Source organism: Spinacia oleracea, chromosome 2 (assembly GCF_020520425.1).
Source record: "Spinacia oleracea cultivar Varoflay chromosome 2, BTI_SOV_V1, whole genome shotgun sequence".
In the NCBI taxonomy this organism is placed as follows: Eukaryota; Viridiplantae; Streptophyta; class Magnoliopsida; order Caryophyllales; family Amaranthaceae; genus Spinacia; species Spinacia oleracea.
In genome coordinates this window covers 112,618,313-112,631,873 of record NC_079488.1, presented here as the reverse complement: position 1 = coordinate 112,631,873, position 13,561 = coordinate 112,618,313, and the positions used below count along the sequence as shown (strand labels likewise).

General features: G+C 34.1%; 1 protein-coding gene across 1 annotated transcript; it reads right to left on the bottom strand.

Annotated features, from left to right (window-relative positions):
• Positions 1 to 4,862: 4,862 nt before the first annotated feature.
• On the bottom strand, positions 4,863 to 13,284 carry LOC130468126 (uncharacterized). Its single transcript, XM_056837895.1, has 2 exons — positions 10,870 to 13,284; positions 4,863 to 5,013 (listed from the first exon to the last, which is right to left on the bottom strand). The coding sequence occupies exons 1-2, from the start codon at positions 12,041 to 12,043 to the stop codon at positions 4,985 to 4,987; spliced, it is 1,203 nt and encodes a 400-aa protein (XP_056693873.1). The 5' UTR covers positions 12,044 to 13,284; the 3' UTR covers positions 4,863 to 4,984.
• Between the last annotated feature and the right edge of the window lie 277 nt (positions 13,285 to 13,561).

Below are 13,561 nucleotides of genomic sequence, written 5' to 3'. Positions count from 1 at the left end.
ATTAAACTTATTTTGTCCGGAATAAATTTAATAGATCCTTTTATTTTTTATTTTTTTATTTATTTGTTTTGCTTTTTTGAATTGGTTTGGGAGAAAGTTGGAAAGTGTGACCACATCAATTATTTGGACCGGGTTTTAAACAATTGGATTAGTGTATCATTTTATTTTTTTGTCTTATTACGACCCGTCGAATTCGATCTCTCTAGCATGTAAAACAATCAAAAGGAAAACTTGAATGTTTATATAAAAATCGAATAACGGTTTGTCTTATGTGTGTTTATATGACATACAAGTATTTAAAATATGTACATTATTTTATTATGAATACGTCATATGAGCAATATAAATTATAAAATGGATGTGGGATTTGAATTTGAGCTTCATTTTACAAAATGTTCAGTATTAATTATCAGGTCGATCAATACTTTAACAGTAAGTCGTACGTTATTAAAATGATAAATTCAAAAAACAAACTTATTTTATCTAAAATAAACTTATTTGTGTATGAAAATGTATGGGAAAAAAAATGTTTCAGAACTTATTTAAACTTAACTTAACTCGTTTTCTTTGAAATAAATTAAAATAAGTCGGACATAATAGTGTCGAAGTACTTCATATAAGTTAAACTCATTGCTTACGAGTTATTGTGTCATTGATCACTTGTACACGGCATTTTTTATTTTCTAGAGAAAATATACACAATTAGTTAGAATAATTTTCTCTCAATATTGTACCCTAACTCTAAATAAATTATCGCTAAAGAGTATTTGCTCGTACAAGTACTAGAATAGGGTCATGGACTCATGTAGACCTGATCAACTATAGCCCGCCTGACCCGATCCGAAAAATACGGCATTGGGCACCCCAAAATATGCGTTTTTAGACCAAAATTCGAGCCCAATTCGAAAAACCCGTTTTGACCCGCAAAGGCAGCACAAATTTTATGAATTTGGACATGATTTTTTTGTGTTAAAGACCGGACCTGCCCCAATTTTAATCACCTCTAGACTCGTGGTCGGTGGTTCATAGATTCGTAGACAGTTAGACACACACCGGTTCAAACCGGAGTAAAAGACTCGGTTAAAAAAATCCCGAAAACAGTAAAAAAATCAATCGCACGCGGGTTGACTGAATTTTACGGCATGTAAGAAAAATGTAGTTTGTCGTATGGTAGTTGTTGTGATCAGAATAACTGACTTTGGACTTTTGGAGTACTTGCAATTTGACAATCTGAATAAAATCAACGGTCACGATTGATATTGATATTTTTGGAAAACACAAAAATTAAAGAGGGGATAGATAGATGAAAGGTCATTCTCATATTCCTTACCTTGTAACTTGTAAGTTTTGTACTTTGATGTGAGAATATTATTACTTCCTCTATCTAATCTTTACGTTTTGTATCATGTACCCTATTTAGCGGTGACTCCGTATTACCTCCATTCATTTTTATTATTTACGTTTGATATCATACACGCGATTTAACGATTACTTAATGTGGATTGACATTTCTTAATTTCTTATTTAAACAATGTAAATTCCGTTTATTTATACCTTCAAAAAAGTCTATTTAAAAAATATTTTCGAAATGAATTTAATTGATTAATATAATCATTTAGCTTGGCACAATTTTTGGCAGAATATTAAGGGTATTTATGTTATAATATGAAAGGAAATATCTCAAACGTAAAGATTAAAATGGGATACCCAAAATAGAATACGTAAAGAATAAAAAGAGATGAAATGAGTAGTTAAATGTGGAGTGAATTTTTTACTCTGTATTATTATTTAAATAATACAAAATACTAAATATTTATAATGTTTTCACTCTTGTCAAAATCTACCATTGGGAAAATGTGAGAGATTTAACATACTTCGCAATTTTGACAGAATATTAGGGACATTTTTATTATAGTATATTCAAAAAATGAGACACTAAAAGCTGAATACGTAAAGAATAAAAAGGGACTGAGAGAGTATCCCTTAAATGGGTAATTGTCGCATTTCAGACTCGATCTTTTACCATTTGATTTATTTGATATAAACGGTAAAAAAAAAAACTATGATTCGATAACGTAAGCAATTAAATTCATTTGGTGGGCATCTAGATAACTTTAGTTTAGTCAAATTCAACATCATCTACCCTTCTAGTACGAGTACTATATTTGTACTACTTTATCCGATTAGGTGACTGAAATTAATAGTGACGATATATATGGAAAACTAATTACTCCGTAGTAATTAGGTTAATGCGGAGTATAGTGTAACAATTTAGTGAATTTACATTAAAAAAAAGGTGCATACAACTCAATTATTCAAGGGTATAGTTAGATGTACTTGTCTCTAGATGTCCCCGAGTATATAATAGGATATGTACATGTGGCCGATTTTACTGAAAATTATTAGGTACATTTAAGGGTATTTTTATGTCAATTGGTGGTTCCTACTATATTTTATCCTTACATGTAAGTAAAAAATGTGAGAGAGTGCACGCGTACCCGGATACATATAATATGATCTGCGGTTTTACCATGAGATAAAACATTAGATGATTAGTATGGATGTTGCTAAATATATTGTTGGAAGTGTTAAAGTTTTGTTTGTTAATTGGATGTAAACCATTGAATGTAGACCATTACAAATCGACAATCAATACAAACTGATCGAGAGTGGCGGATAATTCAGTTGGTTAGAGCTTGCCTCTCGGTTTCAGGTGATCATGAGATCGATTCTCATCCCCGCCATTGTGGCTCATTTGCAACCAAAAAAAAAACAATCAATACAAAGTTGCTCTAAGTTTTTGTAAGTTATTCAAAATATGTCAATTGTTACATATTTTTTATAACTCCGTAGATATGTTGATGATATAGGTATGAATACGATATATAGTAAGAGTTTGTTTCAATTCAAGTGTTTTTCGTTGGTAAAAAGACTCTAATTCTCTTACTTAGATAAATACGGAGTAGTCGGATTTGTTGTGGTGTTAGGATGTTCGAAAAAGTTGTCACTTCACTATTTCTGATATTCATCGTTTATGACTGGATTTTCAAATTAACTAATAACCCATACTTATATTAACTTATTAAACGCGATGATACAATCATATCTAATAGAAAAACCCAATTATTTAAAAAACTATATAAGTGACATCATGTCATATTTTTGAATTATTGTACGAAGTAAGTTAGAACATGACAAGTGAAGTGACCACTAATTTTAAAGATTGGATCATTATGTATTACTCTATTACCACCAATAATGTCTTTGTTGGGGTTATAAGGATTTAACAAAAGGTTCATGGTTCATTGTTTCGACCTTAATTTTTATTTTGTAAAATCTTTGTTGACTTTGTGCCTCTTGTGGGCAAAATAAGGTAGCAAATTAATTGCATATTGGGGAAAATAAGGTAGCAAGTTAAGACTTTTATGCATACATAAATGTTTGGAAAAGGAGTTCCATGCATGAAATAGTAGTGGTGAATTAAATGTTTTAATAATATAAGTACTCCAATTGAAGAGTTGATAAATAATTTCAATGTGATTAATATTTGTCCATGAATTGAATTATAAGGCTGTGTTCTATTCACCTGATTTTTCACTTATTTTTCTTGAATTTATCTTATCTGAACTTAATTGAACTTATCTGAACTTATTAGAACTTATTTTAGTTATAAATTGTACTTGGCCAACCCTTATTTTTCCTGAACTTATCTTATCTGAACTTAACTGAACTTATCTGAACTTATTTTTTCTGAAGTTAGTGGAAATAAGGTGATCGAACAGAACAGGAATAATGACTTATCACTACACTACGGCATGTTATACATCATCTTTTGCAAGTGAAATAAATAGGTGATAATAAAATAAAGAAGAATTGTTTTAATAAAAGTATAGTAGGATTTAATTACTATGTTTATTTATGTTTTTACAATCATAAATAGTCACAATTATCCAAATAATTATTCGGGGCGTCGTCCGAATCCAAATTAAAAATATAAATAATATTAAAACTAGCACTTGGTTAACCGATGCATGCGAACAAAAACTCTAATTTATACGCAAGCAATGTTTTTACACTTCAAAAATATATTTTAACAATTTAAAATCTTTTTTTGAAGGAAACACTTTAAGTCTTAATAAGGGTATAATATATATTTTACATGGACACTAAAGTCTCAAGTGTTTTTTTTTTTTAAAGATTATGAAAGAAATGAATCCAGGCATTGTTATTTTGCTTTAGAAGAATATATTGAAATAAGCAAATAACATTATGTTAATGAATATGACGATATTTCAAATGAAACTAACAAAATGGTTAGTTGGAGTAGATGATACCATCTATCTATACATGACTAACATGAATACAAATTCATTTATGATACTCCGTAATTCTTCTTAATTCAAATTACTCTGTATAATACGTAGTACTCCATAAGTGTTATTTAGAAAATAATAATGAATTACTACGAAGTACTTTGTATCGTACCATGGTTGTTTTGCATTAGGAAGTACGTACTTAAAGAGTCTTACATGAACATTTTATAGTATTTTTTTCTTATACAAATTGACGATACTTAAAAGCCAAAAAGAATATTTCTTCAATTAGACATATGACACCAAATAGGACAAATAAAAAGCAATAGACCTAGAGAGAGTGTATATAATTTTGCACAAGATTGAGTAAATAACAATATCATCCATCTCAAGAAAACGAAATACTACTGTAACACCCCGACCTCTAATTACATTATTAAAGCATAATTAGCAGCGGAATTAACCTAATTGGTCGGGGCATTACCTGCCGTAACTCCCTCTTGGGAATTACAAGGCAACCTTCAATCATAAGATATTAAATCCCAAAAATCAATATAATAATCTTTTATATTACCAAAATAAAGGTACATAAATTACTAAAAGTCTGTAATTAAACTATTAAAACTTAAGGCATAAACTAGGTGGGAATTATTAAAGTGAAATCCTCGCCACTACTCGTTCCCATCGATCCCAGCGGTACCTAAAACAGAAAACAAAATAACGGTGAGCCGAAGACTCAGTAACGAACTATTCTAGCAACGTAAATTCATTTCAATTCGTTTTATTTAATAACACAGGGAGAATAGAATAATGTAAAACATTTTATAAAGTCCTTTATTTAATTCATTCATAACTTTAGGGTGCACATGCTAGTCGTGGCAAGTATGACATGGTGGAACGTCTTCCACGATGGACCGCTGTCCATAAACATGGGGCCTTGGCCCGAAAACATGAGAGCCTTGGCTCAATGGGCGAATGCCCCATGGGTACATGCATGACCGAGAATCGTAACCTGTGAACATATACTGCCAAACGGACTAGGAATTTCACTTTCATTTATCATGTTTCGTTTAATTTTACATTTTAGTCTTTTTACTTCAGTTGAAGTAACATAATTCCTTTGGATCATAAGATCAAACATCCTTTCTTTCCTGGTTTCTTATAACCAGCATTTTATAAGAAATTCAATCAATCATCATAGCATTTTATAATCAATCATAAAATAAGGAATAATTCCATCAAATCATATTATAATAAATTATTCAATAAAATCATATTTCATTTCCCGCAATTCATAAAACATGTCAAAACATTCATTTGATAAATCAATCATATGTTGTAATTTCATAATCACATTTATAAGGGAATTGCGGGTACTAGCAATAGCCGTTACCTCACTTCCGCGATTTGCTAAGGGTTTTCGTTGGTTCGTTCGTCCTGAGCTCCGAGTCCAATTTCTTTCAAAATAATAAATCATTGAATTAGTACTAGATCGATGATTAATTTAAAATCAATATTTTATAAAATTATAAATTTTATAAGTAGCGAATTTATAAATAACGAATTTTAATATAATTTCGAAATTTGATGAAAATATTATTAATCTAATTTTCAATCAAAATATATATATATATATATATATATATATATATATATATATATATATATATATATATATATATATATATATATATATATATATGTATATATATTTATTTTATAAATTGTTTGTCATGAATATTATTTAAATTCCATTTTTGTTAAATAAAACTAGTAATTTCCTTTATTAAAATTGATAATTAAACCTGAAAAATAATAAATAATTTTATTAGTAAATATTTATATCATAGAAATAAATTAAAACATGAAACTAATAAATTAGGAAAATCTGAAATCATGAGTTGGTTTCTTACCCAAGGCCCAAATTAATTTGGCCCAATTGATTTTGTGGGTTTGAGGGAGGATAAGAGTCAGGTTTCACAAAGAAACTGATTCCCCTTTTTTTTTTTTGAATAGCGCACGAACAGGGCAAGGGGAGGGGATGAAACAGGGGAGGCGGAGCAAGGAGGGCACGAGGAGGAAGGAGGAAAGGGGGCGGCTGGGCGACGCGGTCTGACGCGACGGTGATGGTGGGCGGTGGTTCGCGGCGGAGCAGTTAAGGGGATGGGGGTGGTGATTTGCGAAACAGGGGAGGGGGAAGGGAGCGAACGGGGAGGAGGAGAAAGAGGAGGGAGGTGGCTGGGTGGCTCGGTGGTTTGGCGCGGTTGCTAGTGGTTATCGGAGGGATAAGGTGGTGATGGTGGTGCGGTGGTTGCGTGGGGCGAAAGAGGAGGAAGAAGAAGGAGGCAGGGGACGCGAGAGCAGGGGAGAGAAGGGGAGGGAGTTGTGGTGGTGGCGTGGTGGTGTTCGGTGGTTCTGGGTGCTCGGGAGATGCTGGGTGGTGGAGTGGTGGTGAGGATGGTGGTGCGCGGTGGCTGCCGGAGGTGGTGGTGGTGGTTGGTCCGAATCAGGGAACAAAAGAGGAGAAAAAAAATGAAATTGAATTTGGTTTTTGAGATTGAAACTGAAATTGTGTTTTGTTTTTGTTATTGAAATTTCACTTTAAATTTCTGAATTTGTAAGTAGGTATACTTGGGGTCCAAGGATTGAATTTGGACTGAATTTTGAGGGAAGGAAGGAAGTATTGACTTCCTGGTTTGAGCGTGGGGAGCAAGAAAATAAAGCTGACATTTTCATTTTTTTTTTTTTTTTTTTTTTTTTTTTTTTTTTTTTTTTTTAATAGTAAATTCACAATATTTGGCAAAAATTCAGAATTTGTAATAAAATGTTTAATTAAAATAATCCCTTAAAAATAAATAAATTATCGTTAACGAAATTAAATAATTTCGGTTTATAAATTTATCGTTTAAAATAATTCGTAAAAATGATTAAAATAACGAAATTCGATTATTCGTAATTTAATTAAAACGAAATTAAGTTAATAAATATTTTCAATTTTAATAAATCGAATTTAAAATTTCGGGGTATTACATTCTTACCCCCTTAGAAAAAGTTTCGTCCTCGAAACTGGAGCTCAGTCGAACTAGCCATTCATACTTAATCGTTCTATTTGCTATACAAACATGGCGGAATAACATTATAACATAATCATTCAAATAATATATTAACATGCATACATCTTATCGTTTCTAAACGAATAACTGGGGATATTTCGCTCTCATTTGCGCTTCGACTTCCCATGTGGCTTCAGATGTCAAGTGATTGGCCCACAAGACTTTAACCATTGGAATTACTTTGCTTCTAAGTCGTTTCTCTCTTCGTTCTAGAATTTCAATTGGCTTCTCCTCGTAAGTTAAATCGTTTCGCAATAGCAAGGGTTCGTGCGTAATCACATGGCTAGGATCAGGAACATATTTTCTTAACATCGACACGTGGAATACATTATGCACCTTTTCCAAGTCGGTTGGTAAAGCTAGTCGATATGCTACTGCACCTACTCTTTCTAGTATCTCATATGGCCCGATGTATCTTGGGCTCAACTTTCCCGTTTGACCAAATCTCATTATTCCTTTCGTTGGCGAAATTTTCAAGAACACGTGATCTCCGACCTCAAACTCTAGAGGTCTTCTTCGTTGGTCTGCATAACTCTTTTGCCTACTTTGCGCTGCCATCATTCTTGATTGGATTAAACGAATCTTGTCAGTAGTTTCTTGAATCAATTCTGGTCCTATAACACGCACCTCATCGATATCACTCCAACATAATGGTGTTCGACATTTCCTTCCATAAAGTGCTTCGTAAGGTGCCATACCAATGGTGGCCTGATAACTGTTGTTGTACGAAAATTCAACCATAGGTAGAAACTTCTCCCAGGTTCCTTGAAAATCCAAAATACATGCTCTCAACATATCCTCGACAATTTGATTGGTACGTTCTGTTTGTCCATCAGTCGTTGGGTGAAATGCGGTACTAAAGTTAAGTTTCGTCCCAAGGGCTTTCTGCAATTCTTTCCAGTAGGTTGATTGATACCTCGTGTCACGATCAGAAACAATCGAACTAGGCACTCCATGCAATCGCACAATAGTGTTCACATATAGCTCGGCCAGTTGATCTAAACTCGAATTACTCTTCATTGCTAAGAAATGTGCTGACTTCGTTAATCGATCAACAATAACCCAAATAGCATTCATTCCCTTGGTTGATCTTGGTAAACCTATGATAAAATCCATTGAAACTGAATCCCATTTCCATTCTGGCACATCCAGAGGTTGCAACAAACCTGCTGGTCTTTGATGCTCGATCTTGATTCTCTGACACGTCAAACATTTAGCCACATATTCTGCCACTTCTTGCTTCATGTTGCTCCACCAATACACCTGCCTTAAATCCTTATACATCTTATTTCCTCCAGGGTGAATCGAGTATGGTGAACTATGAGCTTCTTCTAAAATTCTCTTTTTCAACTTCTCATCATTAGGCACACATAATCTTCCCTGAAACCTTAACGTGCCATCTTCTTGAATGACAAAACCAGGTGACTTCCCGTTTTCCACTTCACTCCTTATTCTTTCCAATTGCAAGTCCTTACATTGCGCTTCCTTAATCTCATCAATCAAAGTTGGTTTCATTACCAACACATTCAAGCAAGCATCTCCTTTGATAAACTCAATTTCCATCTTTTGTAGATCATCTTGGTTGACTCGGGAGAAAGTTAGGATAGAATTTAAGTGAGACTTTCGACTTAATGCATCCGCAACAACGTTAGCCTTTCCGGGATGGTATTGAATATCAAGGTCATAATCTTTAAGAAGTTCTAACCACCTACGTTGTCTCATGTTGAGTTCTTTTTGGGTGAAAATGTACTTAAGACTCTTATGGTCGGTGAAAATTTGACACGAAACTCCATACAAATAATGTCTCCAAATCTTAAGGGCGAAAACAACAGCTGCAAGTTCGAGGTCATGGGTAGGGTAATTTTGTTCATGAACTTTGAGTTGGCGTGAAGCATAAGCTATAACTTTTCCGTTTTGCATTAAGACACATCCTAACCCATTTTTAGAAGCATCACTATAGATTACAAATCCGTCAGTTCCAGATGGAAGGGTAAGAATAGGGGCAGTGGTGAGACGTTTCTTAAGTTCTTGAAATGCACATTCACAATCATCATTCCACACGAATTTGGTATTCTTTCTAACTAATCGGGTTATGGGTAAGGCAACCTTAGAGAAATCTTGAACAAATCTTCGATAGTATCCAGCTAAACCCATAAAACTCCGTACTTCGGGTACATTAGTTGGTCTAGACCATTCCACAATTGCTTTTATTTTCTCAGGATCAACAGATACACCTTTCTCAGAGATAATATGTCCTAAAAATGATATTTCCTTAAGCCAGAATTCACATTTCGACAACTTAGCATATAACTGGTTTTCAATCAACATATCTAACACTTTTCTCAGGTGCTCCTCGTGTTCCTCATTACTCTTAGAATATATCAAAATATCATCAATGAAAACAACTACAAACTTATCAAGGTATGGTTTAAAAATACGGTTCATCAAATCCATAAATACAGCTGGCGCATTGGTTAATCCAAAAGGCATCACAACAAACTCATAGTGACCATATCTAGTTCTAAAGGCTGTCTTTGGAATATCCTCAGGTTTAATTCGAAGTTGATGGTAACCTGACCTCAAATCAATCTTAGAAAACACCTTTGCACCTCGAAGTTGGTCAAACAAATCATCAATACGGGGTAAAGGATACTTATTCTTAATGGTAATCTTGTTTAACTCTCGATAATCTATGCATAACCTCATAGTTCCGTCCTTTTTCTTCACAAATAAGACAGGGGCTCCCCAAGGTCAAACACTAGGTCGAACATATCCTTTTTCAAGTAACTCATCTAATTGTTTCTTTAATTCTTGTAACTCAGCTGGTGCCATTCTATATGGTGCCTTAGAAATAGGGGTGGATCCGGGAATTAATTCAATGCTGAAATCTAACTCTCTTGGTGGGGGCATACTAGGTATTTCTTCTGGAAAAACATGTGGGTATTCACAAACAACAGGTATGTCAGTAATGGAAGGTACAGGGGTATTTAGGTCAACAACACTACATAGGTAACCAGATAACCCACTCTCAATCATTTTACGTGCTCTCAAAGCATGGACAATTTGAATCGTTGGTTTTCTTACTAACTTATGGAATGAAACTCTATCTCCACTTGGTGTTCTAAGGGTCACACTCTGCCTCGAACAATTAAGGTTAGCTTCATACTTAGTCAACCAATTCATTCCCAAGATTACATCAAATTCAGATAGGTCAAAGGCTACTAAGTCTGCTAGAAACTCTACTTTTTCTATTACAATGGGACAATCTCTATACATGGTTCTACATTTCACTATTTCTCCACTAGGAAGGGAAACACTCATAGCATGAAAGTCACAACATGGTTTCAAACTTAAACATTTAGCAAACAATGGTGAAATAAAGGAATGTGAAGCTCCAGAATCAAAAAGAACATGGGCAGGTAACGAATGGATAGAAAAGGTACCGGTGATAACATTATCATCCTCATCTGCTTCATCTTGTCTCATCACAAAAACTCTTCCAGTTGGCGGTGGTCGAGGTGGGTTGCGGTTTGGACCTCCTACATTGTTGTTCCGACCACGATCGTTGTTAGTTGAAACTGGTCCTCTCATGGTTGGCGTCACTTGATTTGGGCAATCTCTGACGTAATGATCATGGCTTCCACATCGATAGCAAGCATTCGTGCCAACACGACATTCACTCTCCACATGACTCCTTTTTCCACATTTGGCACATCCTTGCGACCGATTGTTCCTTCCTTGAAATCCTTGTCCCCTATTATTTCCTTGATTACCATCATTCCTCCTTTGATTTCCCTGGTAACTTTGGTTGGGCTTCTTTGCTCCTCCTTGACTTTGGTTATCATTTCTCCTTTTATACCCAACATTCTTCGCTTCTCGAAGTAGTACCACTCGCTCCACATTAGCCGCAATATCAACCATATCCTGGTATGAAGTAAACCTCTGAGTGGACAACCTATCCTGGTACTTAAGGTGCAGACCTCGTTCAAAACGGTTCATCCTGGACTGCTCTGTCGACACCAAGTCTGGTGCAAACCTTGACAACTCCATAAACTTATTTGCGTATTCCAACACGCTCATCGTTCCTTGTTGCAAGTGTAGAAATTCATCTTCTTTTTGTTTCCTCAAGGATGGTGGATAAAACTTGTCTCTCATTAACTTCTGTAGTTCGTTCCAACCAAATCCAGGCCCATTCTTTCGTTCCTTGATAACTTTCCACCATAATCCTGCTTGGCCTGACAAGTAGAACACTGCGAAATCAACTCTCCATTTCTCAGGGCACTGCAGGGTTTCAAACAACTGATCAATGCGATTTATCCAATCCTCGAACTCAACTGGATCAGGCTTGCCATCATAGGATGGTGGGTTGAGTGACGAAAAGTTCTTGAACATCGTTGCGCTCCCGTTTCCACTAACATCTTTCTTTTTCCGAGAATCATGGACTAATTCGGCCAACATTGAACTCACATTTTCCAATCGTTCCATCCTTTCCTCGTGGCCATTAACATGGACATACTCTTCATGAGTGATGTCGTTATCATCGTGAACATGATGCTCGTTGCGAGCTCCGTTGGTAACATCGTTGATAGCATCGATGGTCGACATTCTGCATAACATATCTTATCAGGTTGAAGCGAAATAATAATATAAAATAAACCCTTTGATCCCGTTCCTACACTCACACTCATATTCATTTTAACTCAGCAAGATTTTAGAACATTCTTTTTAACTCATTCCTTAAAATTCTTTACTTAAAGCCTAATGAATTCTATTCGTGCGAAAACCCGTAAGGTTTAGCACTTATGGTCCAGAACCTTTGCTCTTGATACCAAACTGTAACACCCCGACCTCTAATTACATTATTAAAGCATAATTAGCAGCGGAATTAACCTAATTGGTCGGGGCATTACCTGCCGTAACTCCCTCTTGGGAATTACAAGGCAACCTTCAATCATAAGATATTAAATCCCAAAAATCAATATAATAATCTTTTATATTACCAAAATAAAGGTACATAAATTACTAAAAGTCTGTAATTAAACTATTAAAACTTAAGGCATAAACTAGGTGGGAATTATTAAAGTGAAATCCTCGCCACTACTCGTTCCCATCGATCCCAGCGGTACCTAAAACAGAAAACAAAATAACGGTGAGCCGAAGACTCAGTAACGAACTATTCTAGCAACGTAAATTCATTTCAATTCGTTTTATTTAATAACACAGGGAGAATAGAATAATGTAAAACATTTTATAAAGTCCTTTATTTAATTCATTCATAACTTTAGGGTGCACATGCTAGTCGTGGCAAGTATGACATGGTGGAACGTCTTCCACGATGGACCGCTGTCCATAAACATGGGGCCTTGGCCCGAAAACATGAGAGCCTTGGCTCAATGGGCGAATGCCCCATGGGTACATGCATGACCGAGAATCGTAACCTGTGAACATATACTGCCAAACGGACTAGGAATTTCACTTTCATTTATCATGTTTCGTTTAATTTTACATTTTAGTCTTTTTACTTCAGTTGAAGTAACATAATTCCTTTGGATCATAAGATCAAACATCCTTTCTTTCCTGGTTTCTTATAACCAGCATTTTATAAGAAATTCAATCAATCATCATAGCATTTTATAATCAATCATAAAATAAGGAATAATTCCATCAAATCATATTATAATAAATTATTCAATAAAATCATATTTCATTTCCCGCAATTCATAAAACATGTCAAAACATTCATTTGATAAATCAATCATATGTTGTAATTTCATAATCACATTTATAAGGGAATTGCGGGTACTAGCAATAGCCGTTACCTCACTTCCGCGATTTGCTAAGGGTTTTCGTTGGTTCGTTCGTCCTGAGCTCCGAGTCCAATTTCTTTCAAAATAATAAATCATTGAATTAGTACTAGATCGATGATTAATTTAAAATCAATATTTTATAAAATTATAAATTTTATAAGTAGCGAATTTATAAATAACGAATTTTAATATAATTTCGAAATTTGATGAAAATATTATTAATCTAATTTTCAATCAAAATATATATATATATATATATATATATATATATATATATATATATATATATATATATATATATATATATATATATGTATATATATTTATT

Coding starts and splice junctions, on each gene's coding strand:
- LOC130468126 (XM_056837895.1), bottom strand. CDS start 12,043: ATGTTATGCAGAATGTCGACCATCGATGCTATCAACGATGTTACCAAC. Junction 5,014..10,869: donor GGATGATAATGTTATCACCG/GTACCTTTTCTA, acceptor TTTCTGTTTTAG/GTACCGCTGGGATCGATGGG.